Source organism: Aethalodelphis obliquidens, unplaced genomic scaffold (genome assembly GCF_003676395.1).
Source record: "Aethalodelphis obliquidens isolate GAN/ISIS:26980383/991018 unplaced genomic scaffold, ASM367639v1 scaffold108, whole genome shotgun sequence".
Taxonomy (NCBI): Eukaryota; Metazoa; Chordata; class Mammalia; order Artiodactyla; family Delphinidae; genus Aethalodelphis; species Aethalodelphis obliquidens.
The window spans coordinates 254,189-280,567 of record NW_020838052.1 but is presented as its reverse complement, the minus strand read 5'-3'; the positions used below and the strand labels follow the sequence as shown (position 1 = coordinate 280,567).

The 26,379-nt window shown below is 44.5% G+C and overlaps 1 protein-coding gene and 1 non-coding gene across 7 annotated transcripts in view; one reads left to right on the top strand and one right to left on the bottom strand.

The window, feature by feature from the left end:
* Nucleotides 1-2,931: 2,931 nt before the first annotated feature.
* LOC113614949 (U6 spliceosomal RNA) lies at nt 2,932-3,034 on the bottom strand. The gene has a single exon (XR_003430790.1). It is a non-coding gene; the product is annotated as a U6 spliceosomal RNA (small nuclear RNA).
* Nucleotides 3,035-4,496: 1,462 nt separating this feature from the next.
* PHF8 (PHD finger protein 8) overlaps nt 4,497-26,379 on the top strand; it is a 108,172-nt gene continuing 86,289 nt past the window's right edge. Inside the window, exons 1-3 of one of the 6 annotated variants that reach the window (XM_027096817.1) lie at nt 4,497-4,809; nt 9,526-9,598; nt 11,783-11,972. In XM_027096817.1, coding sequence (XP_026952618.1) covers nt 11,875-11,972 — 98 coding nt within the window. In that variant the 5' untranslated portion in view covers nt 4,497-4,809; nt 9,526-9,598; nt 11,783-11,874. Of the gene's footprint in view, nt 4,810-9,447; nt 9,599-9,941; nt 10,872-11,782; nt 11,973-26,379 lie in introns of those variants that run through there. The other 5 variants (XM_027096818.1, XM_027096820.1, XM_027096821.1 and 2 more) reach the window with 5 other exon arrangements.

The following is a 26,379-nucleotide window of genomic DNA, read 5'->3' as shown; positions in this document are numbered from 1 at the left end:
CATTCCCGCCCCCCCCCGCCCCCCTCCGTGGAAAAATTGTTTTCCACGAAAGCAGTCCCTGGTGCCAAAAAGCTTGGGGACTGCTGTAAAACCCCTCAAAGAATTCTAATAACCTCCCGTGATGTACTTTACTTCAATGTCTGTGAGTACTTTTTTATTTTGTAATAATTTACTGACAAAGTTTACTGCCTGAGTGCCAGAAGTTCCTGTCCCAGTGCTCAGGCCAGAGTTAATATTTGTGCACATGCTGCAGGGACAGGCTCTGTTGACAGAAGGGCAAGATTCCCTCTCACCACAGGTCCCATCACTGCCCCCATGCAGAGGCTGTCCTTTCTCTCAGGGCTATGGCTACTGCCACCCCTGCTACTGCTTATGCTACTCCTGCCACCATTGTCACTGGCCCAATGTCCCCCAACGCCCCCCGCTCCGGGCCCCATGGGGCCCCAGACTGCCCCAGATGTGCTTGTATATGCCAGGCGGCCTGGCCAACTGCTCAGCATGCACATCACCTGCCGTGCCCACAGGCTCTGCTCACTGCCACCCAGTGTATCTCTTCTACTCATGTGTATGCTCCACTGTCACACTGGACTATACTTACAAGACACAGGTTCAAAGATAAAATTATTAAGAATGTCAAGACAATGACAGGACAGCATTAAATCAAGCCTGAAATCCTTTCTGGGAGCAGAGCTCTATACAGGTGGCACACCCCTAAAGCTGGCCCTGGAGGAGTGGGTTGGTGTTCTCAGCTACCTAGTTTGGTACCTGGGGGACCATCCTGCTAGTTTTTATTCCAAGTGAGTGTAAACCATATTTTGCTTCTGTGATTCAAATTATGCAAAGAACTGTCGATCACCTTTCCCTATGACATGGATCTTAGAGCTACCAGTTGCTGTTAGATTCACACAAGGAGTGGTGAAAAGCCTGGAGTATGGCCCTGTATTGCCAGGAACCCCAGCTTGCATACATACTAGCTATGTGGCCTCGAGCAGGTGGTTTAAAGTCTCTACACTCAGCTTCCTCATCCATAAAATGGGGATAGTACTAGTACCTACCTCATGGGGTTGCTGTAAGGATTGAGTGAGTTAATGCATGTAAAGAGGTTAGAACAGTGCTTAGCGCACAGTAACTTCTCAGATAATGTTATTTGTCATTATTTTGTCCTTTGTTTTCACTGTCTTTGTACTTTCAAGTCCGTTTTGGAGCAAGTCTGTTCTTCCTCATGTAATGTTTTCCCATTTTTCGCCATCTTTCTTCATGTATTTTATAGTCCACTTTGGCCCTCATCATTTTTCCTCTCAACAGTTATATGTACTTATATGCAGAGAGATGAATTGGAAAAGAGCTCGCTGAGGTTCCCTCTAGGAAAGTAAGCAGGGATTGAGTGGTGGTCGGGGCATCTTCAGCCTGTTTGGATATTTATTTACAACGGAAATGCATATACTATTGCCTATGTAATTAAAAGTAAATGTTTACAGCTGTTAAGTGAAGGTGGGGTAGAGGAAGACAGTTTCCAGGGCAGCCTTGTACTATGGCGGTCAGTTCAGATCATGCACTGATGTGAGACACAACTAGAGCACATATTTCTAGGGCAACAGCTGGCTGCCTCCCATCCATGGCAGTGTGAGTTCCTTTGTCAGCAAATCTAACTGCCTCGGATTCAACCCCCTGACAGCTTTGCCTTCCCCGTTATCCTTTACCCCCCAACTCTACTACCCAATATCACTGGGGGAGAGCTTTTAGGGGTGGGTACCACTGTACCTGGGTCAAATGCCACCTCCTGTGAAGCCTTTCCTGACACACTCACTGAATATGTTTGAACTAATTGTGGCTATCTTTTTGTTCCTACACATGTTGTTCATACCTCTAGGTAGCACTTAGGGTTTGATCTTTTTCAGCCTGTTATTGTTCATTGAACCTTGCTTCCCTCATTAGATTGTATACTCCTTAAGGGTATACACAGGGTCTCTTACTCATGTCTGGAGATGCCACCCCAAAACCCCACCCATACCCCACCCAGTCCATCATAAATAAATGCTCAGGAGGTATTACTGAGAGAGTGCCCTGAACTGGCCCCCACCACCAAATTAGGGACTTTGTACTTTTATTCCTCCTACCCTGTCTCTGGCCAGCTCTTCCTGTTATTCAGGTCTTCCACTCATATGCCAGCTTCTCTAAGAGGCCTTCCTTGACTGTCTGAAATAGACTACCATCTATTTAAACCTTTCTCTGTCTCATAACTTGTTTTATTTTCATCATAGCACTCACTGCAGTTTGAAATTATCTTATTTGACTCACTTTATTGTCTGTCTCCCTCTCTGGAATGTGAATCACAGGGGGGCAGGGACCTTGTCTGAATCCCCAGTGCCTAGAACAGTACCTTGTATATAGTAGGTGCTCAATAAATATATGAATGAAATTGTATTTGTTTTGATTATTGACTGATCCCCATGAAGAATATTAGCACCATGAAGGCCAGGACCTTATCTGGGTTACTGCTACATCCTCACACCTAGTGCCTCTGGGTTACTGCTACATCCTCACTGTAGTGCCTAGTGCATAGTAGATGCTCAACAAAGAATTGTTGGGTGAGTGAATTAATGTTCCACATACACCTTAACTCAACATACTCCACACTGAACTTAGTCTCTTCTTCCCCACGAAAACTGCTTTTTCTTCTGTGTACCCTGGCTCAGTCAATGGCACCATCATCCAGAAATGACACCCAACCTAGAAACGAACTCACACTCCTTTCACTCATTCACCCACTATTTTCAATTAGTCTCCTAGCCCAGCCTATTCAACCTCCAAAATATCCCACTTATCTGATCATTTTTTACCCCTGCTGCAACTATTCTGATTCAGGCCTCATCTTATTTTCATGACTACTGCGACTGCCTCCTCCTCTCTGCCTCTCCCCTTTTTCTCTCATTTATTATGGAATGCTTCATAAATTTGCATGTCAAACTTGTACAGGGGCCATGCTAATCTTCTGTCATTTCAATGTTAATATATGTGCTGCTGAAGCGAACACCCTCCTGCCTTTTTGTTTAGCTAAGAAAGCTTAAGCTGCAGGGTTTGTCACTTACCGTATGGTCACATGGTCGATTGTTTTATAAAGTTTGCAAAATATATTTAAACCACAATTGGTTAAAATTGCTGTCCCTTCCCACTGAGAGTTTTCCTGGTCACATTTTCCTTGTATTAGGTGGTGCTGGAGCTGCCTCAGACATTTTTGAGATCCATCTAAGTGGAAGTTGATTTGCGGGATACATTTAGTTTGGGTTTAGTGGGGACATTTATGTTTTTACCGCTTCTATTTATAGTTATTACCCAGGTGTAGGAATGACTTCTAGAAATACTCTGTCTACCTTTGAACATAATTTTGTATTCACAAGTCTATATTCTTTTCTTAATGAAATCCTACCTCACAAACTGTACAAGTTTCAGGTCCCGCTAAACCTGGATTGTCCTCTGGCTAAGCCACAAATGTGACTCTGTTGCTTTTGCTCAAAAACCTACAATGGTTTCTTATTGCTTACAGGATAAAATCTAACATTCAACTTCTTTTTGTAAATGTTTTCCCATGTCCATCCATGCATCTGTACATGATAATCCTTTATGTAAGGTTGGATCTTAACAAACGGCACCGCGAAACAGAGGAAAGCTTCAAGTGAGCTTTATTAGGGAGCGCTCCCGGGCGAGGTTCACTGGTCCGAGAGAAAGGGGCCAGAGAAGTCGCACCCGGGCGAGGGTTGGGCAAGATTTTATAGGTGAAGAAGGGAAAGGGGTGTGGTGAATCTGGGAGGGCGCAGGGTATTCCGTATTTGGTGGTTTCTTCGGGTATCGTGGCAATATCTGGTGCCAGTTGCATCAGTCTTGGGACCAGTTGCATCAGTCTTGGGACTGTTAGTCCCGCCCCTCGAAAGGCGGGAAGGCTGGGCCGGGTGGAAAGTCCCCAGGTCAGTTCCTGGAACTGGGTGGTCCGAAAAGTCTCCAGGTCAGTTTCTGGAGCTGGGTGGTCCGGAGAGTTTCGGTCTGATGCAACCTGTGAATCTGATTGCGTTCCCCTGCCTCGGGCCAGTTGGCCTTACATCCTGACATCTTTGGTGTAATGGGGCGGCGTTCTGATCTCTGGCTACTTCATGCTGAATGGGGGCGTCGAAAGGGGAGTCGGGCGGCCAGAGGTCCGAGGCTTAGGGGAGACCAGTGGGGGGTTCTGTAGGAAGCAAGGTGTAAGGACCGAGGAGCATTTGGCTTGTGACCACCCGAGAGACTTCCTCCATGCGCCTGCGAAGGAACCTAAGAAAACAGGGAGCAAACATGAGCAAGATACAGATGAGAATTAAGGGGCCTAAGATTGGTGTTAGCCAGGTATAGAGGGTGGATCACCACCAATCGGGAATTGGGGAGGTGGACTGTTGGTGTTTGCGTTGGAGTTCTTCTCTTAAGCGATGGAGGGCGTTTACGTTGTCTTCGACGAGTCCTGTTTCATTGATGTAATAGCAGCATTCCTCCTGTAGGAAGAGGCAGGTACCTCCTTTTTCGGCCGTCAGGAGATCCAGGGCTCGTCGGTTCTGGAGAGCGACTTGGGCTATGGAGGTGATTTGGCGCTGAAGAGAGGAGATGGAGGCGGCGGAGGCTTCAATGGCTGGCTGGAGTTTATGTTCTAAGTCGCGGGATGTTGAAACACTATGTGTTAGAGCTCTCCCCCGCCCGATGCCCGCAGCGACGAGAGAGGAGGCGATGGAAATGCCTGCGACCATAGGGAGAAAGATGGCCCTTTTCTGTCGGCTAGAGAGTTGTGTGGTAAGTGAGAGAAATTCGGCTTGGCCATATAATGTGAGTTGTGGAACAAGGGTGACGGGGATACATGGGAAGGGGGAGGAAGAGTTGACCTCTTTTGTAAGGGAGCCATTACACCAAAAGAACAAGCCTGGTGGGGCCCCCATTGGCGTAGTTACAGGGAGGGATGAATTGCAAGGGGGTGCATCGTTAGTTAAGTTTGGGCGGCTTCCGTAGCAAATTGTGAGGTTCTTTTTTTCTAAATCAAGAAATATGGGGACTCTTAAAGGGGGAAAAGGTAAGTTCCGGGGGGGAGAGGTAAGGGGTACTTGGGGGGGTTTCTTTAGCAGCCAAATATAGGGGTTTAGCAAGAAGAGCAAAGTTAGGGATCCAGTGTCGGAAAAATCCTAGAAGGCCCAAAAAGGAGAGAATTTGTTCTGCTGTTTCCGGAGGCTGGAGTTCACAGATAATCCGGGTGCGATTGGCTGTTAGACCTTTTGTGGTAGGGGTAAGGTGGAGCCCCAGGTAGGTTACAGAAGATACAGATAACTGAGCCTTGGCTGGGGAGACCCGATAACCGCGAGAGCCAAGGTAATTGAGGAGATCTGCAGTATGTTGTCTTGAGAGGCTGAGAGATGGGCTACAAAGGAGGAGGTCATCTGCATATTGAAGGAGTGTGCTGGGGGTAAGGGAGCAGGAAGTGAGGTCCCGTGCCAGCGCCTGACCGAAGAGGTGAGGACTGTCGCGGAAGCCCTTGGGAAGAACTGTCCAGGTGAGCTGACTGGAAGTATGAGTATCCGGATCCGTCCAGGTAAAGGCGAAGAGGAAATAGGAGTTGGGATGTAGGGGGATAGCGAAAAAGGCATCTTTGAGATCCAGAACCGTAAAGTGGGTTGTGGATGGGGGGATATGGGAGAGCAAGGTGTATGGGTTTGGTACTACTGGGTGGAGGGGAATTATGGCCTCATTGATTAGTCGGAGGTCCTGGACCAGGCGATAATCCCCAGAGGCCTTGCGGACAGGCAGGATGGGGGTGTTGCAGGGAGAGTCAGTGGGGATAAGGAGTCCCTGGTTTAGGAGTCTGGTGATAATAGGTTGTAGGCCCCTAAGGTGAGTCTCAGAGATGGGAAATTGGGGCCTTGATGGAAATTTGGAGGGGTCCTTTAGGCGGATGAGGACGGGGGAATGGTGTGTTGCTATTATGGGCTTAGAAGTATCCCAGACTTGGGGATTGATTGGGTTCGGTGTGATTGGAAGAGGGGGATAGGAGGGGGAGGGTTCTAGAGACAGGCCGAGAAGAGGAAGCAGGAGTTGGGAGGAGGGGACCTTAGGGTCAAGTCTAACCAGCTGGAGGGAGGCCCCTAAGTGGAAAAGGACATCTCGGCCTAGCAAGGGAGCTGGGCAGGATGGTATGACTAAGAAGGAATGAGTAAAAGGGAGTCCTTCGATATGACATGGGAGTGGACCGGTCTGGAGTGGGAAGGATGGTTTGCCATCAATACCCATGACCGAGATCTGGGAAGGAGAAACTGGCCCGGAATAGGTAGGCAGGACCGAATAGGTAGCCCCCGTGTCCACCAGAAATGAGATGGACTTACCCGCTACCTGTAGTGTTACCCTGGGCTCGGCGAGGGTGATGGGGGTCTTCGAGTCCAGGCGCCGTCAGTCATCAGCCAATCCCAGCAGTTCGAGTGGTAATGCCGTTGGGTCGGCCTGCCCCCTGTGTGGAAACGCTGAGGGAGGGCCAGTTGTAGGGCAGTCACTCTTCCAGTGGCCCGTTAGCCCGCAGCTGGGCCAGGGCTTAGAAGGAGGTCGGGGATTGGGACATTGGCGAGCCCAGTGGCCTTCTTTTCCGCATTTGAAGCAGGCCCCCGGCGGGGTTGCCCTTTGCGGACCCCGTGGATGCTGTGGTCCATGGGAGATGGCCGGCCTTAGGGCGGCTACAAGAGCTTGGGTTTGGAGGGCCACCTTCTGGTGCATCCGAGCCTGTCGGCTGGATTCTGCTAAATCCTCACGACCATTACAGACTTTAAAGGCTATTTTTACCAGATCTCGAATAGGGGTTTGAGGGCCATCTTCTGCCCGTTTTAATTTCTTTTGGATGTCCGGGGCTGATTGGGTGATAAAATGGGTGGCTAGGACCGCTGCCCCTGCCGGGGTGTCGGGATCCAGCCGGGTGTAGAGTTAAGGCCTCTGTAAGGCGATTGAGAAAGATAGCTGGATTTTCATTAGGTTCTTGGGTTATCTCTTTTAGTTTTTCAAAATTGACTACCTTATGAGCGGCAGCCCGCATGCCACCCAGAAGGCATTGGATCATGAGGTCGCGTTTACGACGGCCATCTTGGCCATCCTGATAAGTCCAGCCTGGATCGGTGCCGGGTACGGCAGTCGCTCCGACAGGCATGGAGTTGTCGGTAAGGTGAACCTGATCTGCATGGTTTCGGGCAGCAGTTTGAATTCTTTCCCTCTCGTCAGGGGTCAGAGTAGAAGATAGGATCACAAAGATATCGTGCCAGGTTAGATCGTAAGCTTGAGAGAGGTAGCGAAATTCTTTGATGTAGCGGGAAGAGTCGGCAGAAAAGGAGCCTAATCGCTTTTCTATTTGAGAGAGATCTTGGAGAGAAAAGGGAACATGAACTCTAACTAATCCTTCCGCTCCTGCTACCTCCCTCAGAGGGCAGAGAAGATTTGAATCTTGGGAGTCGTGAGAGCGTGTATGTGCACTAATTGGCGAAGCAAGGGGCGTGGGAGGAGAAACCGTCGAGGGAGGTGGGGGAACGGTTGGAGGGGCCAGAGCGGGTTCGGGAGGAGGAGGGACCGCCTCAGGGTAGGGTGGAGGTTGGAGAGGAGCTCTGGAGAGGGGAGAGGCGAGAGATTCGGGTGGGTCGGCTAGTGGAGGGGGGGTCATCGTCAAAGGAAATTAGGGGCTTGGATGTAGGAGATGTCTGTTTGGCAAGGATCTGGGAAGTGGAACAATCGATGCAGAGGGAAGGGCGGGAGCGTAAATACCAGAAGGCCTGGACTTAGGGAACCTCGGACCATTTACCCGTCCTGTGGCAGTAGTTATCTAAATCGCAGAGGATGTTGAAATCGAAAGTCCCTTCAGGAGGCCATTTAGATTGATTGTCTAGAGGGTACAGTGGCCAGGCCTCGGTGGAATAAAATATGAGCCGACTGCGGCGGAGATCTTGAGAAAAGCCGAGTTTTGTAAAGTTGGCCAGGAGACACCCCAGGGGCGTCTTAGGATCTGGTTTGGATTCTGAGGTCCCCATGACCTCCGGTTTGTCCCCGGGTGAACAGAGAAAGAGAGAGATGTCTCTGGTCTCAATCTCTGGTCACGGCGGATCGGAGAGCAGTCAGACGGTTGGGACGTCTCCACAATCGCCCGAGGCTCGGAGGGAAGACGGAGGAGTCCCTGACGCGGCCGCGGTTAAGGACAGGGAGTCCGATGGGTAGGGACCCCGGGGGTCGAGGGGAACGAAGGAGGGACTTACCCTGCTTCTGCCGGATCGGGTGGGTGAGCAGAGGTCCCCGGTCGGGAGGGGTGGCCCCGCAGTAATTTGTGGGGCTGGGTACCCCTCCCAGGTTTCGGCACCGGGAAACAGGAAAGCTTCAAGTGAGCTTTATTAGGGAGCGCTCCCGGGCGAGGTTCACTGGTCCGAGAGAAAGGGGCCAGAGAAGTCGCACCCGGGCGAGGGTTGGGCAAGATTTTATAGGGGAAGAAGGGAAAGGGGTGTGGTGAATCTGGGAGGGCGCAGGGTATTCCTTATTTGGTGGTCTCTTCGGGTATCGTGGCATTATCTGGTGCTGGTTGCATCAGTCTTGGGACCGTTAGTCCCGCCCCTCGAAAGGCGGGAAGGCTGGGCCGGGTGGAAAGTCCCCAGGTCAGTTCCTGGAACTGGGTGGTCCGGAAAGTCTCCAGGTCAGTTTCTGGAGCTGGGTGGTCCGGAGAGTTTCGGTCTGATGCAACCTGTGAATCTGATTGCGTTCCCCTGCCTCGGGCCAGTTGGCCTTACACTTTATATACAACGTTCTTGTTAATTTAGTGAACTTTTATATACCCTCCAAGTCTCTCTGAAATCTTCCTTGACAGCAGCAAGCAGCTTCTGAGGCACTTTCTTAGCCTCATTCTGAACTTTGCAAGAGGTATCTGTGTGCTTACTAGATGCTGTATTCCAACTGTTTACCTGCAAGTTTGTCTCCTGCACTGGCTGGCAATCTCCCACCGCAGAGTTCCTCTTTTTCATCATTGTATCCCCAGGGCCTAACCCACCATCACTTAGGAAACTGGTGTGCACACACACATTTCCTTTTCTAAAGCAGTTGGACCCTAAGAAAATGAAATAGTAAGAGTATTCCTAGAGAATATTCTAGAATGTCTGAGAAAACCAGCGCCACCTTGAAGCATGTGTGTGGAGTTCCACTCATTCAACCTCTTCTCCCACCCCACCCTCAGGCTGTAGTCAGAAAATCGTGGGACAGGTGCATGGAAATCCTTGAACTGTATTTGAACTGAACTAAACTGAACTGGGGTGGGGTCAAAGAAGAGAGATTTCAGAGGGAGCTGGGGACAGAGGATTTACGGAGGAATTACGATCAAGGGACCCAGGGAAGGACGCGGGGGTGGGGGGATAGTAGAGGGTGCAAGGTTCAACAACTTCCCGGCTCTGAAACTTAAGCCATTTGGCTTCCCTAAGCGCGTTTCCTCTCGCTGGGATAATAACAGAGCTTCCCTTGCAGGGTGAAGAGTAAACGACCCGGAGACCGTAGGAAAGAGGCTGGCCAGCTGAAGGTGCTCAATGAACGGGAACCTGTGAGTACTAGCCCCGCCTCCAAGCGGGCCAAAGGCCCGCCCCCCGCCGCCACCTATTAAGTTTGCGGAGCACAGTCAAAGAGTTCACCTCCTCTCGTAAGAGGATAAAGCTGGCGGGGAGGAGGGGAGGGTGGGTGTGTGTGTGTGTGTGTGTGTGTGTGTGTGTGTGTGTGTGTGTGTGTAGGGTGTGTTAGGGGAGGGTGTGTGTGTCTGGGGAGGAGGGGAGAGAATGAGTTACAGTGTGTCACTGATGTTGGTGGGGGGCGGGTGCTTAACTCCCTGCTCGCCCGGAGTAGGGGAAAGGCGAAGGCGGGGAAGGCTCTGGCCCCACTCAAAATGGAGCCAAGCGCCTGCCTCGCCTAAGATGGCGGCCTCCCCGCCTTTCGGTTCCGGGTTCTCAGCGTCGATTGGGTACCTGGGGAGTCGAGCGGGTCCAAAGGTGGCCGAGCCCCGCCCCCTTTCTCAAGGTGACGCTCCGCCCCCGATGGCGTCACGCGGGAGCCGGGGCCCGCCCTTCCCCGCCTGTGCCGCGGTTACCTCGCGTGTCCGGCCTTCATAAGATGGCGGTCGGGTCGCCTACCCGCGGCGGCACCGCCACTCTCAACATGGTAGCTGTTTACCCCGTATTTCTCCTCCCCTCTCCGCCTCAACTTCCTCGTTGTTTTGAATAAACTTTATTGACTACTCTGAATTGCCTATCACCGCCACCGGGCTTCTCCCGGCGATTTTTCGGGCTGTTTTTCTCCAACCGGGCCGCCGGTTCATCTCCTTCCTCGTTGGTTTGCTCGCGGCGATCTCCTGCCAGCCCAGCGACGCCGCCGCTTGCCTGTTCGTCAGGCGGCCGCCGGACTAGGCCCGAGCCGCGGGCTCCAGTAGGCCCTAACAGCCGGGCCTGGGGCAGAGCTGTGGAGAAAATTGCCCTGAAGCAACCGCAGGGCGGCCAGGGCCGCGCGACCAGGGCCGCGCGACCCAGCGGGTGGCTCGAGTGTAAGGCGAGAGAGGTTCGCTGCGTTGCCGTGACGATCCCAGAATTCGGTGCGCGTCGCCTGTGGGGCCGGAACTGCTGGCCGAACCTTCGCTGAGCGAGGCGCTGAGCAGCTCCGGAGCGAGCCCGGCCGCCGGCGCTTCGGTGGAACTGAGCTCAGCGGGCGTGAGGAATCCCTGCGGCTTTGCAGATGAGGAGGTCCCTGTAGGGTTCCGGACTGAATACGTTCTTGTCAGGTTTGGGGCGTGAGGAGGTTCCTGTCAGTTTGGGAGGCGTGAAGAGATTCTCGTAAGTTTCGGGGGCTGCAAGGATATTCCTGTCACTCTTGGGATCTGTGACGAGATCCCTGTCAGTTTTGGGGGACAGGGGAGTCTTGGTCAGTTTGAGGGGGCTGTGAGGAGATACCTGCCAGTTTAAGAGCTGTGGGAGGAAAATCCTGGCTTGGTTGCAGGAGTGTGAGGAAATTCTAGTCAGTTTCAGGGATTTTGAAGCGATCCTTTCGAGTTTTGGGGGTGCAATAAGAACCCTGTCGTCTTTGAAGTAGAGGGTGAGCTGATCAGTTTTGAGGTTGAGATTTATTTCAGTTGTTGGGGTGATGAGACTCCCGATTGGTCGGGGATGGAATGATTTTGAGAGTGAAGGAGCAGATCATTTAAACTCTCACAACAGAACCCCAGAACTGTGATTTGAGTTGGGCGCCTAGTCTTGTCTGCCTCGTTGCTGAAGACATCGAGGTAATTGTCGAGTAATCTGAGGACTTACAAGGATCCCTCATCTCTCTCTAGTTGCGTCTATTTTGGGGGTGAGAGAAGTGGCTTTTTCTGAGGTACCCCCAGCCTCATCCTCTAGGCTATGCTTTGTGTCATAATAAATATTGAGAGCCCTGGGAAACAAGGTTGCTAACAAGGAGAGGGTGCAGTGAGGGATTAAAGAACCTTCCTGAAAAGGCATCAGATCTTTCCCTGAAACCCGGAAAGAAGTTATCACTGACCCTGGGGGCTGAAGGAGGTAAGGAGGGAAAAAAAGCCTCGACGGCAGAGCGCCGTTCTTTATTTGTTAAAGAAATTCTGGCGGCCGGTGGACTTTCTCCGATTGCCCCCTACAGCCGCACCAGCTGTGTTGCATCCCGGCAGCGGTAACTGCCCATTTGTGAGCTGAGGGACCTGATTCACTCTGTAAAAAGTGTTGTTTGTGCCCAGCCTTCGTCCAGAGAGAACGCGTGCTGCCGCCTCCCGCTCCCTTTGACGCTGAGAACCTGGCCCACCGCAGAACGCTCCAAGGCCAGGCGAAGATGGCCTCGGTACCGGTGTATTGCCTCTGTCGCCTGCCTTACGATGTCACCCGCTTCATGATCGAGTGTGACATGTGCCAGGACTGGTTTCATGGCAGGTAAGGAGGGCAGGGCACGCTGGACAGGGTGTAGAGACCAGGTGCTCACTTGCTCCTTTCTCAACTCTGGTTCAGGTTCCTGCTCAGAAACTTATTTCCCCTCTCTTGCAGACAGTTAACACCAACCCATCTCCCAGACCCAGATTCTTACGTCCTTCCTTGCAGACTAGGGCCTAGCTGACATTGGCCTCTGGTTTCTCCTCTTTTTTCTTTTCCCATATGTATTTCTTCTTTGTACCCTTCTTCTGTTTCTTTGTTTTTTTTCCCTTAGAAAAATATTTTCTTTCCAGCCACAAAGAATGTATCATTTTTGTATTCTGGCAATTTTGTTTTGCCTCAGATGCTGGTTTTGGGGGAGACGGTACTGCATTTTTGAGATATTTGAGTCCAACAAACATGGATTTGAGTTGTGGTTTTGCAACTTATTATCAGAGTGACCTTGGGCAAGTTGCTTTGCCTCTCTGAGCCTCTGTTTTCACCCATGAAGTATATCTAATACATCCTTCCTGTTTACTTAAAGCATTTTGCATGCACTCAGTAAATGGAGACAGAAATGCAATAGTATTTTATTTCTACAGTATTTATCTGAAGACCCATCCAGCTAAATTGAATTAAGCAGAGGAGATGTTGGGTAAAACAGTAGGAGTAAAACCACTAATGAATTCCCTCCAGCTAAACATGTGTGCACATAAGCACCTGTCACCCAGGATTCCAGAGAGGTTAGTGTGTGGAATAAACCTGTAATATTATCCCATTATTGAGACTTATATCCCAGCTCTGGAAAGAAAACCATGAGAGGGATTTGTACATTAGAGTACAACAAAACAGTGTATGGCGTCCTCCTCCTGTTGCATGTTGTTAGATTCTAGAATTTTCAGTTATCATTAGTCCCCTCCAAAGGAGCTGTTCCTGCTATCACACCCAAGACCAAACTGAAGGTGTTGGTGCTGCTAAAATTCTGCTCTTAGCAGGGACTGCCCTGTGCAGCACGTCCAAATTCATATTCAGCTGATCTTTGTTGAGTATTACTGTGTGTCATGTTCCCATGGCACTTTGTGTACATCCTTATTGAAAGTGATTATTTCATCATATCATAGTTATAAATACGTCTGTGTCACTCATTAGCAAGAGCTGCCTGAGGGCAGAGATGTCAGCTTTTCATGTTTGGTATCCTCAGAACCTAGTTCAATGCTAAACGTATAATAGATTCTGAGTACATTTTTTTTTTTTTTTTTTTTTTTTTTTTGCGGTACGCGGGCCTCTCACTGTTGTGGCCTCTCCTGTTGCGGAGCACAGGCTCCGGACGCGCAGGCTCAGCAGCCATGGCTCACGGGCCTAGCCTCTCCGCAGCATGTAGGATCTTCCCGGACCGGGGCACGAACCCGTGTCCCCTGCATCGGCAGACGGACTCTCAACCACTGCGCCACCAGGGAAGCCCCCTGAGTACATTTTTGAATGAACAAATGAATGAGTTGTCTTGAAGAAAGCTATTGCCTGTGGCCCTTGCTTTGGATTGTGTAGGTTTAAACCTGGAAAGTGAACTCCTACCACAATACAGAGACCCTAACTCTGCAGTCTGGGAACAGGAAACAGGAATGAATGCTTCCTGAGTACTTACTGTGTTCCAGGCCCCATGACAGAGACTTGGCATACATTTATCTCATCTAATCCACATCCAAGCCTGAAAGTTAGGTATTTCTTTTTTAAATAATAATAAAAAAATTTCCCTGACTATGTAAGTGAGACATGCTCATTGTAGAACATACAGAAAAAGAATAAAGAAGGAAATAAAAATCATCCGTGAGCCTACTATCCAGGACAATCTACTGTTTAATTTTTCTGTTGCATTAACTCCCATTATTTGACTTAGAATATAAACATATATTTTACAACATGGGATTGTATTATAAGTACCATTTTGTAACGTGATTTTTATTCCTACTTAACATTATAAAGTTAAGGTCATTAAATATTGATCTGATTTCTGATATCCCATCATATATCTGTATCATCAGTTACTTGGTCATTTCCTCTGAGGTTGGATACTTAGGTTATTTCTACTTTTTTATATTATAAATAATACTATGATGTGAGGGAAACTTTGGGGGTTCTGGAAATGTTTTGCATTTTTATTTGGGTGCTTGTTGAAACAAAAGAAAACATTGCGGTGAACATCTTTGCATAGTAGAGACTTGACACTTACAAGGAACACCACTGAGGCCTTTAAGAATTCCAAATTTACAAATATGGAAATGGATTTATGGGCCAGGCCCCTCCTTAATCACATTTCTGTGGTGAGTCCTGTGTTTCTGTGCACACCCTGACATAAGTTAACTGCCTTAATTGTTTTTCCTGTGAAAGTGACCAAGCTTTTATCTCTTATCATGCTTTTCTCTATGGGCTGCCAGAGAATAAGGAAGCCAGCTGAGAATCAGGTCCTTGGTGGGTGGCTGTTCTTGCTTACTCAGTGCATTGCGTGCGTGCGCACGTGCGCGCGCACACACACACACACACAGACACACACCAGGCTCATAGTGCTCTAGTTAAGTCTGTACTTTAGCATAATTGAAAATTACTAAATATCGTGGACTTTTCACGGTTGTTCACAATAGTTAAGCCCACAAATGCCTATAGATGATATAAATCTGTTCACATCTCTGATGACTTCCATAGGCCAGATTTCTTAAAGTCCAGTTGGGGATTAGTAATGCCATGTTACTTCCTGGTAAGGTTATAGCAAGGAAGGTGACTATTCCATTTTGCTGATGAGAATCTGGATCTCATGGAGGTTAAGTTACTTTCTGAGTCTGGATTTGAACTTAGAATTATCTGGCTCCAGAGCCCAGGTTCTCAAAAGTGGGAAAAAAATGGTATAGCTCCATTCCTCTATTGTAAAGGACTGGATTTTGAAGAGCATTTTGATTTGTAGAGCAGTGGTTCTCAAACTTTAGGGTGTATCAGAATTACTTGGAAGACCTCTTAAAAGATGAGATAGGTAGGCTCCACTTGCAGGGTTTCTGATTCAGTATGTGAGCGGAGGCTACTCTCAGAGCCACTGATTTAGAGCATTATTCTGTCTCAGTTCCTTCCCTTTCTGTAGAGTGTGACAGCTTCTGATATTGGGGGATGGGTGGGCTAACATATCATTACTGTACACTGTTGTTCTCAAAATGTGGTTCATTAACCGGGAATTTGTTAAAAATGCAAATTCTTGGGTTGGGACCTGGCAATCTATATTTTAACAAGCAGGTAGATTCTGATGTACCCTAACTTTTGAGAAACATTGCTGTACACTGGTGGAGGAAGTTAGTTGGCAAGCATTTATTGATGTCTGGGGCTTTGGCAAAATCTCTACAGTTTTCCTATCTATAAAGGAAGTATTGGTTGGCATATCCCCTAGGTGGTGGCTGTGGTGTGGACTCTAAACTCTAGAGGAAATGGCACTGGCTTCAGATCTGGGTTCAAATTCTGACTCTGTTACTTTTTAGCAAAGGATTTCATCTCTGTGAAGCCTCAATTTCCCCAAGAGTGGTTGTGATGATTTAAATAAAATGGTAGTGGCCCTTGTTTATTGAGCACTAGCTAGTCTGCTAGTCACTATGCTAAACACTTTGCTTAATTATCTTTAACCTTTTTTTGAGTTTTAAAATTATGAATTCAGTTCATTTAATAGTTATAGGACTATTTAAATTATGTATTTTGTATTGGATATGTTGTGGTAGTTTCTGCTTTCTAAGGAATTGATCTATTTCTTCTAAGTTGTCAAATTTAAGTGTGTAGAATTTTTCATAGTATTCCCTTATTATCCTTTTGATGGCTGCAGGCTGGCTCTGTGGTGACATCTCATTTCATTCCTGATGTTGAAAATTTGTCTCTTCTCTCTTTTTTTCTTTGTCAGACTTGCTAGAGATTTGTCAGTTTTATTGATCTTTTCAAAGAGGAAGCTTTTTGTTTCATTGAATTTCCCTATTGTCTTTCTGTTTTCAATTTCACTGATTTCTGCACTTTATTATTACCTTCCTTCTGCTTGCTTTGGGTTCATTTTGCTCCTCTTAATGTCTTGAGGTGGGAGCTTAGTTTACTGATTTGAGACTTTTCTTGTATTCTAATATAAGCATTTAGTGCTATCGGTTTCCTTCTTAGTACTGATTTAGCTGTGTCCCACAAATTTTGATATGTTTTCTTTTTCATGTAGTTCAATATAATTTTTAATTTGCTTAGAGACTTCACATTTGACCTATGAATTATATAGAAGTATGTTGTTTACTTTCCAAGTGTTTGCAGATTTTCCTGTTATCATTCTGTTATTGATTTCTGGTTTGTTTCCATAGCGGTCAGAGAATATACTCTATACAATTTCAGTTCCTTTAGATTTACTGGTGTTTGTTTTATGGCCCAGGATATGGTCTGTCTTAGTACATGTTCCATGGTCACTTGAAAAGAATGTATATCCTGCTGATGTTGGGAGGAGTTTTCTGTAAATGTTGATTTACTCCTGTTGGTTGATGGTGTTGCTGAATTCTCTCTTTGCTGATTTTCTGTATAGTTGTTCAGTTCGTTGTTGAGAAGGAGGTGTTGAAGTGTCCAGCTAAAATTGTCAATTTTTAATTCTTCCTTTCAGTTTTATCATTTGCCTCACATCTTGCAGCTTTGTTGTTTGAATGCAGATGCATTGGGGATTAATGTGTCTTGGTGGATTGACCCTTTAATTATTATGTAATGTCCTTCTCTGTCTCTGGTAATTTTCTTTGCGTGGAAGTCCACTTTATAGGATATTAATATAGCCATTAATATAGCCACTCCTGCTTTCTTTTGATTAAAGGTTGCCTGGTATCTTTTTCTATCCCTTTACTTTCAACTGATGTCATTATATATGAAGTGAGTTTCTTGTAGGCAGCATATAGTTCAGAATTATTTTTGTCCACTCTGCCAATCTTTTTTTTTTTACATCTTTATTGGAGTATAATTGCTTTACACTGGTGTGTTAGTTTCTGCTTTATAACAAAGTGAATCAGTTATACATATACATACGTTCCCATATCTCTTCCCTCTTGTGTCTCCCTCCCTCCCACCCTCCCTATCCCACCCCTCTAGGTGGTCACAAAGCACCGAGTTGATCTCCCTGTGCTATGCGGCTGCTTCCCACTAGCTATCTATTTTACGTTTGGTAGTGTATATATGTCCATGCCACTCTCTCACTTTGTCACAGCTCACCCTTCCCCCTCCCCATAACCTCAAGTCCGTTCTCTAGTAGGTCTGTGTCTTTATTCCTGCCTTACCCCTAGGTTCTTCATGACATTTTTTTCTCTTAAATTCCATATATATGTGTTAGCATACGATATTTGTCTTTTTCTTTATGACTTACTTTACTCTGTATGACAGACTCTAGGTCTATCCACCTCATTATAAATAGCTCAATTTCGTTTCTTTTTATGGCTGAGTAATATTCCATTGTATATATGTGCCACATCTTCTTTATCCATTCATCCGATGATGGGCACTTAGGTTGTTTCCATCTCCGGGCTATTGTAAATAGAGCTGCAATGAACATTTTGGTACATGACTCTTTTTGAATTTTGGTTTTCTCAGGGTATATGCCCAGTAGTGGGATTGCTGGGTCATATGGTAGTTCTATTTGTAGTTTTTTAAGGAACCTGCATACTGTTCTCCATAGTGGCTGAACCAATTCACATTCCAACCAGCAGTGCAAGAGTGTTCCCTTTTCTCCAAACCCTCTCCAGCATTTATTGTTTCTAGATTTTTTGATGACGGCCATTCTGACTGGTGTGAGATGATATCTCATTGTAGTTTTGATTTGCATTTCTCTAATGATTAACGATGTTGAGCATTCTTTCATGTGTTTGTTGGCAGTCTGTATATCTTCTTTGGAGAAATGTCTATTTAGGTTTTCTGCCCATTTTTGGATTGGGTTGTTTGTTTTTTTGTTATTGAGCTGCATGAGCTGCTTGTAAGTTTTGGAGATTAATCCTTTGTCAGTTGCTTCATTTGCAATTATTTTCTCCCATTCTGAGGGTTTCTTTTGGTCTTGTTTATGGTTTCCTTTGCTGTGCAAAAGCTTTGAAGTTTCATTAGGTCCCATTTGTTTATATTTGTTTTTATTTCCATTTCTCTAGGAGGTGGGTCAAAAAGGATCTTGCTGTGATTTATGTCATAGAGTGTTCTGCCTATGTTTTCCTCTAAGAGTTTGATAGTTTCTGGCCTTACATTTAGGTCTTTAATCCATTTTGAGCTTATTTTTGTGTATGGTGTTAGGGAGTGTTCTAACCTCATACTTTTACATGTACCTGTCCAGTTTTCCCAGCACCACTTATTGAAGAGGCTGTCCTTTCTCCACTGTACATTTCTGCCTCCTTTATCAAAGATAAGGTGACCATATGTGTGTGGGTTTATCTCTGGGCGTTCTATCCTGTTCCATTGATCTATATTTCTGTTTTTGTGCCAGTACCATAGTGTCTTGATTACTGTAGCTTTGTAGTATAGTCTGAAGTCAGGGAGCCTGATTCCTCCAGCTCCATTTTTCGTTCTCAAGCTGCCAATATCTTTTAATTGGTATATTTTGACCATATATACCTAATGCAGTTATTGATATGTTAGGGCATAAGTTAGTCATTTTATTTTTTTGTTTTCTGTTTGTTCCCTCTGTTCATTCTGTTTTCTTTCTTCTGCGTTCCTTTGGGTTACTTAAATCTTTTCAAGAATTCCATTTTGATTTATCTATAATGTTTTTGAGTGTAATCAACTGGTATTGACATTTTACCGGTTTGAGTGAATAGTAGAAACCTTGCTTTCCTTTAAATTTACGCTCCCCTGCTATAATTATCTTAAGTATTTCACCTACATACATTGAGAACCATATCATATAGTGTTACAATTTTTGCTTCAACTCTCAAACATGATTTAGAAAACTCGAGGAGAAGGAAAGTATATTGTATGTACCCATATTTTCACTCTTTCCCTTGTTCTTGCTTACTTCCTAGTGTTCCTAAGAGTCCTTCTTTTATCATTTCCTTTCTGTTTAAAGAACTTCCTTTAGCCATGCTTTTAGAATTGGTCTACTGGCAACAAATACTCTTAGTTTTCCTTCATATGAGAATGTCTTGATTTCCCCTTGAATTCCTGAAGGGTCTTTTCATTTAATATCAGATTCTGTGTTTCCAGTTCTTTCAGTCCTTGAAAACTTGTGCTACTTCCTTTTGGCCACCATGGTTTCTGATGAGAGATCCTGTGTCATTTAAATTGGTGTTTTCCTTTGGGAAATGTCATTTTTCTCACTGATAGCAAGATCTTTCCTTTGTCTTTGGTGTTCAGGATTTTGATTATGCTATTTTTTGGGGGCCACACTGCATGGCTTGTGGGATCTTAGTTCCCCAACTAGGGATTGAACCTGGGCCACAGCAGTGAAAGCTCTGAGTCCTAACTACTGGACCACCAGGGAATTTCCTGATTATTGCTGTTTCTCAGTGTGGATTTCTTTGTTGCTGAAGCACTGTTCATTTTTTTTCAATCTATTTTCCTTCAGTTTTATTGAGATATAATTGACATATAGTACTGTTTAAGTTTAAGGTATAGAGTATAATGACTTGAATTACATGTACATATATTGTGAAATGATTACCACAATAAGTTTAGTTAACATCCATCATCCCATATAGGTACAAATAAGAGAGAAAGAAAGAAAAATAAGTTTTTTTGCTTGTGACGAGAAGTTTTAGGATTTACTCTTAGCAATTTTCAAATATACTATACAGCAGTGGGCTTCCCTGGTGGCGCAGTGGTTGAGAGTCCACCTGCCGATGCAGGGGACACAGATTTGTGCCCCGGTCCGGGAAGATCCCACATGCCGCGGAGCGGCTGGGCCTGTGAGCCATGGCCGCTGAGCCTGCGCGTCCGGAGCCCGTGCTCCGCGACGGGAGAGGCCACAACAGTGAGAGGCCCCCGTACTGAAAACAAAACAAAACAAAATAAACAAACTATACGGCAGTAGTCATCATGTTGTACATTACATCCTCAGTACTTATATATCTTATAAGTGGAAGTTTGTACCTTTTGACCACCTTCATCCACTTCTCCCAACCCACCCCCACCTCTGGAGGGTAACCACAAATCTCACTTTTTCTATGAGTTTGGGTTTTGTTTTTTTAGATTTCACATGTAAGTGAGATCATAGAATATTTGCCTTTGTCTGACTTACTTCACTTAGCATAATGCCTTCAAGGGCTGTCCGTGTTGTTGCAAATGTCAGGATTTTCTTCTTTTTTATGACTGAATAGTACTCCATTGTGTGTGTGTGTGTGTGTGTGTGTGTGTGTGTGTGTGTGTGTGTGTGGTGTATTTATATATACATATATTACATTTTTTTATCCATTCATCTTTTGATGGACATTTAGGTTGTTTCCATGGTTCAGTTATTATAAATAAGTCTGCAGTGGATATGGAGGTGCAGGTATCTCTTTAACACAGTTTTTGTTTCTTTCAGATAGATACCTAGAAGTGGAATTGCTGGATCATATGATAGTTATATTTTTAATTTTTTGAGGAATTTCCATACTGTAAGTGGCTGCACCAGTTTGCAATCCCAGCAGTGCACAAAGGTTCCCTTTTCTCCGTGTCCTCACCAACATTTGTTATCCCTTGTCTTTTTGATAAGCCATTATAATGGGTGTGAGATGATATCTCATTGTGGTTTAGGTTTGCATCTCCTTGATGATTAGTGATGTTGAGCACCTTTTCATGTACCTGTTGGCCATTTGTATGTCTTCTTTGTAAAAATACCTATTCAGTTAATCTGCCCACTTATAACCAGACTTTTTTTTTTTTTTTTTGCTATTGGGCTGTATGAGTTCTTCATTTATTTTGAATATTAACCTCTTATTTAACATATGATTTGCAAGTGTATTCTCCTATTCCATAGGTTACCTTTTTATTTTGATGATTTCTTTCTTTTTTGCTGTGCAGAAACTTTAGTTTGATGTGGTCAAACTAAATTTTTAATTTATTTTTGATTTTGTCACTTTGTGCTTTAGATGTCATATCCAAAATATCATTGCCAAGATGCATGTTAAGGAGCTTTTTTCCTATGTTTTCTTCTAGAAGTTTCATGGTTTCAGGTCTTACATTTAACTCTTTAATCCATTTTGAGTTAATTTTTGTGAGTTGTGTAAGTCAGGGGTCTGTTTTCATTCTTTTACATGTGAATATCCAGTTTTCCCAGCACCATTCACTGAAGAGACTGTCTTTTCTCCACTGAGTGTTCTTGGCTCCCTTGTCAAATATTATTTGACTGTGTATGCATGGGTTTATTTCTGGGCTCTCGATACTGTTCCATTGGTCTATGTGTCTGTATTTATGCCAGTACCATTCTGTTTTGATTACTGTAGCTTTATAATACAGTTTGAAATCAGGAAATGTGATGTTTCCCACTTTCTTCTTCTTTATCAGGATTGCTTTGGCTATTCTGGATCCCTTGTGATTCCATATGAATTTGAAGATTGTTTTTTCTACTTTTGTAAAAAAATACTGTTGGAATCTTGATAAGGATTGTTTTGAATCTATAGATGGCTTTGGGTAGTGTCGACATTTTAACAGTATTGATTCTTCCAATCCATGAACACAGGATATCTTTCCATTTCTTTGTGTTTTCCTCAGTTTCTTTCATTGATGTCGTGTAGTTTTCAGTGTAGAGATCTTTCACCTTCTTGGTTAAATTTATTCCTAAATATTTTATAGTTTTTGACATTATTGTAAATGGGATTGTTTTCTTTATTTCTTTTTTAGACAATGTGTTTTTAGTGTATAGAGATGCTATTGATTTTTGCATGTTAATTTTTTTATCCTGCAACTTTACATAATTCATTGATTAGCTCTAACAGTTTTTGGATGGAATTTTTAGGATTTTCTATATATAAAATCATGTCATCTGCAAATAGAGATAATTTTCCTTCTTCCTTCTTCCTTGTCAATTCTGATGCCTTTTTTTCCCCTTGACTGATTGCTCTGGCTGGGATTTCCAGTACTCTGTTGAATAGAAGTGGTGAGAGTGGGCACCCTTGTCTTGTTCCTGATCTTAGAGGAAAAGCTTTCAACCATTCACCATTGAGTCTGATGTTAGCTCTAGGCTTGTCATATATGGCCTTTATTATGTTGAGGTGCATTTCTTCTGTACCCCATTGAGTGTTTTTTTTAATCATGAATAAGTGCTGAATTTTGTCAGATGTTTTTTCTGCATCTTCTTTTGAGATCACTTTTTTCTTTCATTCTATTAATGTGATGTGTCACCTTTATTGATTTGCTTATGTTGAACCAGCTTTGTATTTTAAGGATAAATCCCATTTGATCATGGGAAATGTTCCCTTTAGTGTGCTGCTGAATTCAGTTTGCTAGTATTTTATTGAGAATTTTCCCATGTGTATTCATCAGGGATATTGGCCTGTAGTTTTCTTTTCTTGTAGTGTCCTTATCTGGCTTTGGTATCAGGGTAATGCTGGCCTCATCAAATGAGTTCTGGAGTGTTCCCTTGTCTTTGATTTTTTTAAAGAGTTTGAGAAAAATTGGTGGTAATTCTTCTTTAAATGTTTGGTAAGATTCACCAGTGAAGCCATCTGGTCCTAGGTTTCTCTTTGTTGGGTGTTTTTTTTTTTTATTACCGATTCAATTTCCTTACTAGTAACTCGTCTCTTCAAATTTTCTATTTCTTCCCGATTCAGTCTTGGCAGGTTGTATATTTCTAAGAATTTATCTATTTCTTCTAGGTTGTCCAATTTGTTGACTTATAGTTGTTCGTAGTTCAGTCTGTTTTCTTTCTGTTGTTCAGATTGGATAATTTCTATTGTTCTATCTTCAGGTTTACTATTTTTTTTCTCTGTTGTCTACATTCTGCTATTGAGCCCACGCAGTGAGTTTTCATTTAAGTTACTATAGTTTTTTCTAGAAGTGCCATTGGTTCTTTTCTATATCTTCTATTTCTTTGCAGAGATTCTATTTTTTGCTAACACTTTTTATTTATTCATTTGTTTCAGGCATGTTTGTAATTGTTCTTTGAAGCATTTTTGTGGTTGCTCCTTTAAAATCCTTATCAGATAATTCCAACATCTGTGCCATCTCATTGTTGAGACTGATTTTCTTTGCTCATTCAAGTTGTGATTTTTCTTGTTCTTGATATGATGAGTGATTATTTTCATTATATCTTGAATATTTTGGGTATTATGTTATGAGATTCTGGATATTATTATATCATATGTTTTTGCGAGCCTCTTCAGATACTGCACTTCAGTGGCAGGGGAAGGGGGTACTACTTCTTTACTGCCAGGTAGGAGTGGAAGTCCAGGTTCCCCCAGTTGCTCTCTGTTGGCACTCACTACTTCAGATCCTGCTGTCATCTAGTCAGGCTGCCTTCTCTCCATCTTTCAGAGTCGTCTTACCTTTTTTTTTTTAATGTCCAAGATTTTTAGCTGTATTTAGTGGGAGTAATAGCGAGAAGTGTGTTTACTCCATTATTCCAGAACCAGAAGTGACCAATTAATCTTTAAAATAGCTCTTTGGAGCTATTATTTTCTCTCATGAGGCTAAATAGCTTGCTCAGAGCTACATAGCCAGTTAGTTGCTCAACCACAAGTCAAACCTGGGTCCCTTGGACTCTTGCTATAGGATATAATACTATAGGTAGTATAAAGCACTGTTCAGGTTAAGCCATTTTCAAGGTGTTGTGGGAGATAGAGAAAATCAGGCTTATAAACTCACACACACTCCACATTTTTGTTCAAAGTGAAATCAGGTTAAAATGGACATCACGCTTTTTGAAGCAGCTGAAGCAGCTGCTACACAGCTTTAGGAGTGTGTAGCAAAGGGAAGAGAAGGCCTAGCATTCATATTCAGGGTTTACTATGATACAATGTATGGGCTGCAGAATCCCTGCCCTGGAGAAAGTCTTATAGGGTGTGGAGTTAGAAGTATCAGAAGGACAGCCTGCTCTGTCAGGGCTCACAGGATGTCTCTTGGAGTGACATATTTAAAAAAAATAAATTTTATTTTTTAATAATTATAGATTCATAGGAAGTTGCAAAAAATGTATGTGGAGGGCCTTTGTACCTTTACCCAGTTTGCCCCATGGTGATATCTTATATAACTACAGTACAATATCAAAAGCAAGAAACTGACCTTGGTACAATCCACCAATCTTATTTCAATTTCACCAGTTTTACATGCACTCATTTGTGTGTGTGTATGTGTATTTAGTTCTATACAATTTTATCACACTTGTAGATTCATGTAACCACCACAATCAGAATACAGAACAACAGAAGGAATCAGAATTCCTTCACCAGTGGGGCAGCATAAGTTTTGCCCCAACCCACCTAGAAGAAATTTGGGATGGCAAACATGTACCAAAGGATGGGTGGTCAGTATCCAAGAGGAGTATTATGAAAATTCAGATCAGGTCTGATAGGCATGATGCCCAGCACTGAGTTATGGGAGCTAAATGAAAATATTTTTGGAAACAGAGGCATCACTGAGTGGGGAGCACACCTGACATGTTACTATTCCCCTTATAGCAAAGGAACCAGTGTTATTAGACAGAGTGAGGGGAGAGTAGTAGAAGCTGATGATAGGGGCTGGGGGGGTGGGGGTGGGGGTGCAAATCATGTAGGGCAGTGGTTCTCCAAGTAGGACCAGCAGGATCAGCATCACCTGGAAACTGGTTAGGCAAATTCCATTGTCCTACCCCAGACCTGCCAATTCCTGGTGGGGCCCAGGAATCTATGGTTTAACAAGGCTTCCAGGTGATTCTGATGCACACTAAAGTTTGAGAACCACAGGTATAGGGTCCTATGGGCCATTGTAAGAACTTGGTTTTCACTCCAGATAGGATGGGAGCCATAGAAGGATTTTGAGCAAAGGAGAGTTGTGATCTGGTTTAGGCTTTGGCTGTTGTGAGGACAGACTCAAGGTGAGTATGGGATGAAGCAGGGAGAGTTTGGGGATCACTGTAGATCATTATTTCTTAAAATGTGGTCCCTGCACCAGCAGCATCAGCATCACTCACAACCTTGTTAGAAATGCACGTTTCTGGGCCCCACCCCAGATCTACCAAATCAGGATCTCTGGAGATGAGGCCTAGGAATCTGTCTTAACAAGCCCTCCAGGTGTTTCTGATGTGCCCGAATATTTGAGAAACACTGGTCTAATTAGGCAATGGTGACTTGGACTGGAGTCAGTGGTGATGAGAAGTGGTTGGATTTTGAATGTATATTGATACAGGATTTGCTGACAGATTGGATTGGAGTTGTGAAAGGACTCAAGGATGACTCTGTTTTGAGGAGTTTTGGTATACAGGGGAATAGAGTAACAGGGCAGTGACAGAAGGGGTCACAAGAGGATTTTTTGTTTGGTTGGGTTTTTTGGGAAATAGAGATTACAGCCTGTTTGCTTGCATGTCAGTGCACATGGAGTGATTCTGTTGGTGCATCCAGCATTTAGTGAAGCCTGTTATTGGCAAACTTATGTGCCAGGGACTGGGTAGAACAAAAAGAAACATCCCTGGTGCACTGAAACTTGCTCAGTATCCTTTGTACTTCTCCAAGTCCTATGTGCTTGGAGGCAGGGGGGCCACTGGTGCGAATGGTGGGTGCCTCAGCATCTCGGGATGGGTCATCCATGTTTTTATACATTGTGCTTGGCCTGATCAAGGTGTTGCAGGAAACTAGAAATTGACTTGGATTTTCTGATATTTTTTGAATAATGAAGAAGGGTAAAATATGTTCTTTTTCCTCTTTATTGATGAATGAAGACATTGTTTTTCCAAGGCACAGGTGGTGACAGGACCTGGCTCTTTGGGAATCCTCAGAGAGCAGAGGTTGAGCAGATAAGAAGCTAGACAGGATCCTGGGCAATCTTGTCACCTCTCAAGCTTCTCCAGTCCTCAGCCCCCACCTCAGTTCCACATCCCTGGAAGGATTGAATGCCCACTTTTGTGTTCTCATAGCACTTGACTCTACTAGTAACCCCACATTATATTCTAGTTATGTATTGTAGTGGTATAGTGGAGTCAGATGGATCTGGATTTTTATCCTGCTCTGCTATTTATTAGTTTTGTAATGACCAAAAAGTTCCTTAACCACTCAGATTTCTTATCTGTTAAATTAGAATAATATTAATAATGATGATAGCTAATACTTTGTCCCAAGTACTCTCAGTTCTTTACCTACTTTAGCTCATTTAAGCCTAACAACTCTATGAGGTGGGGTACTATTAATATTCTTCTTTTATAGATGCAGAAACTGAGGCACAGCAAAGTTAAATAAATTGCCTAAGTTCACACAGCTAGTAAGTGGCAGAGGTGAGATTTAAACCCAGGCAGTTTGGCTCCCAAGTCTGCACTTTGTGCCTCTAA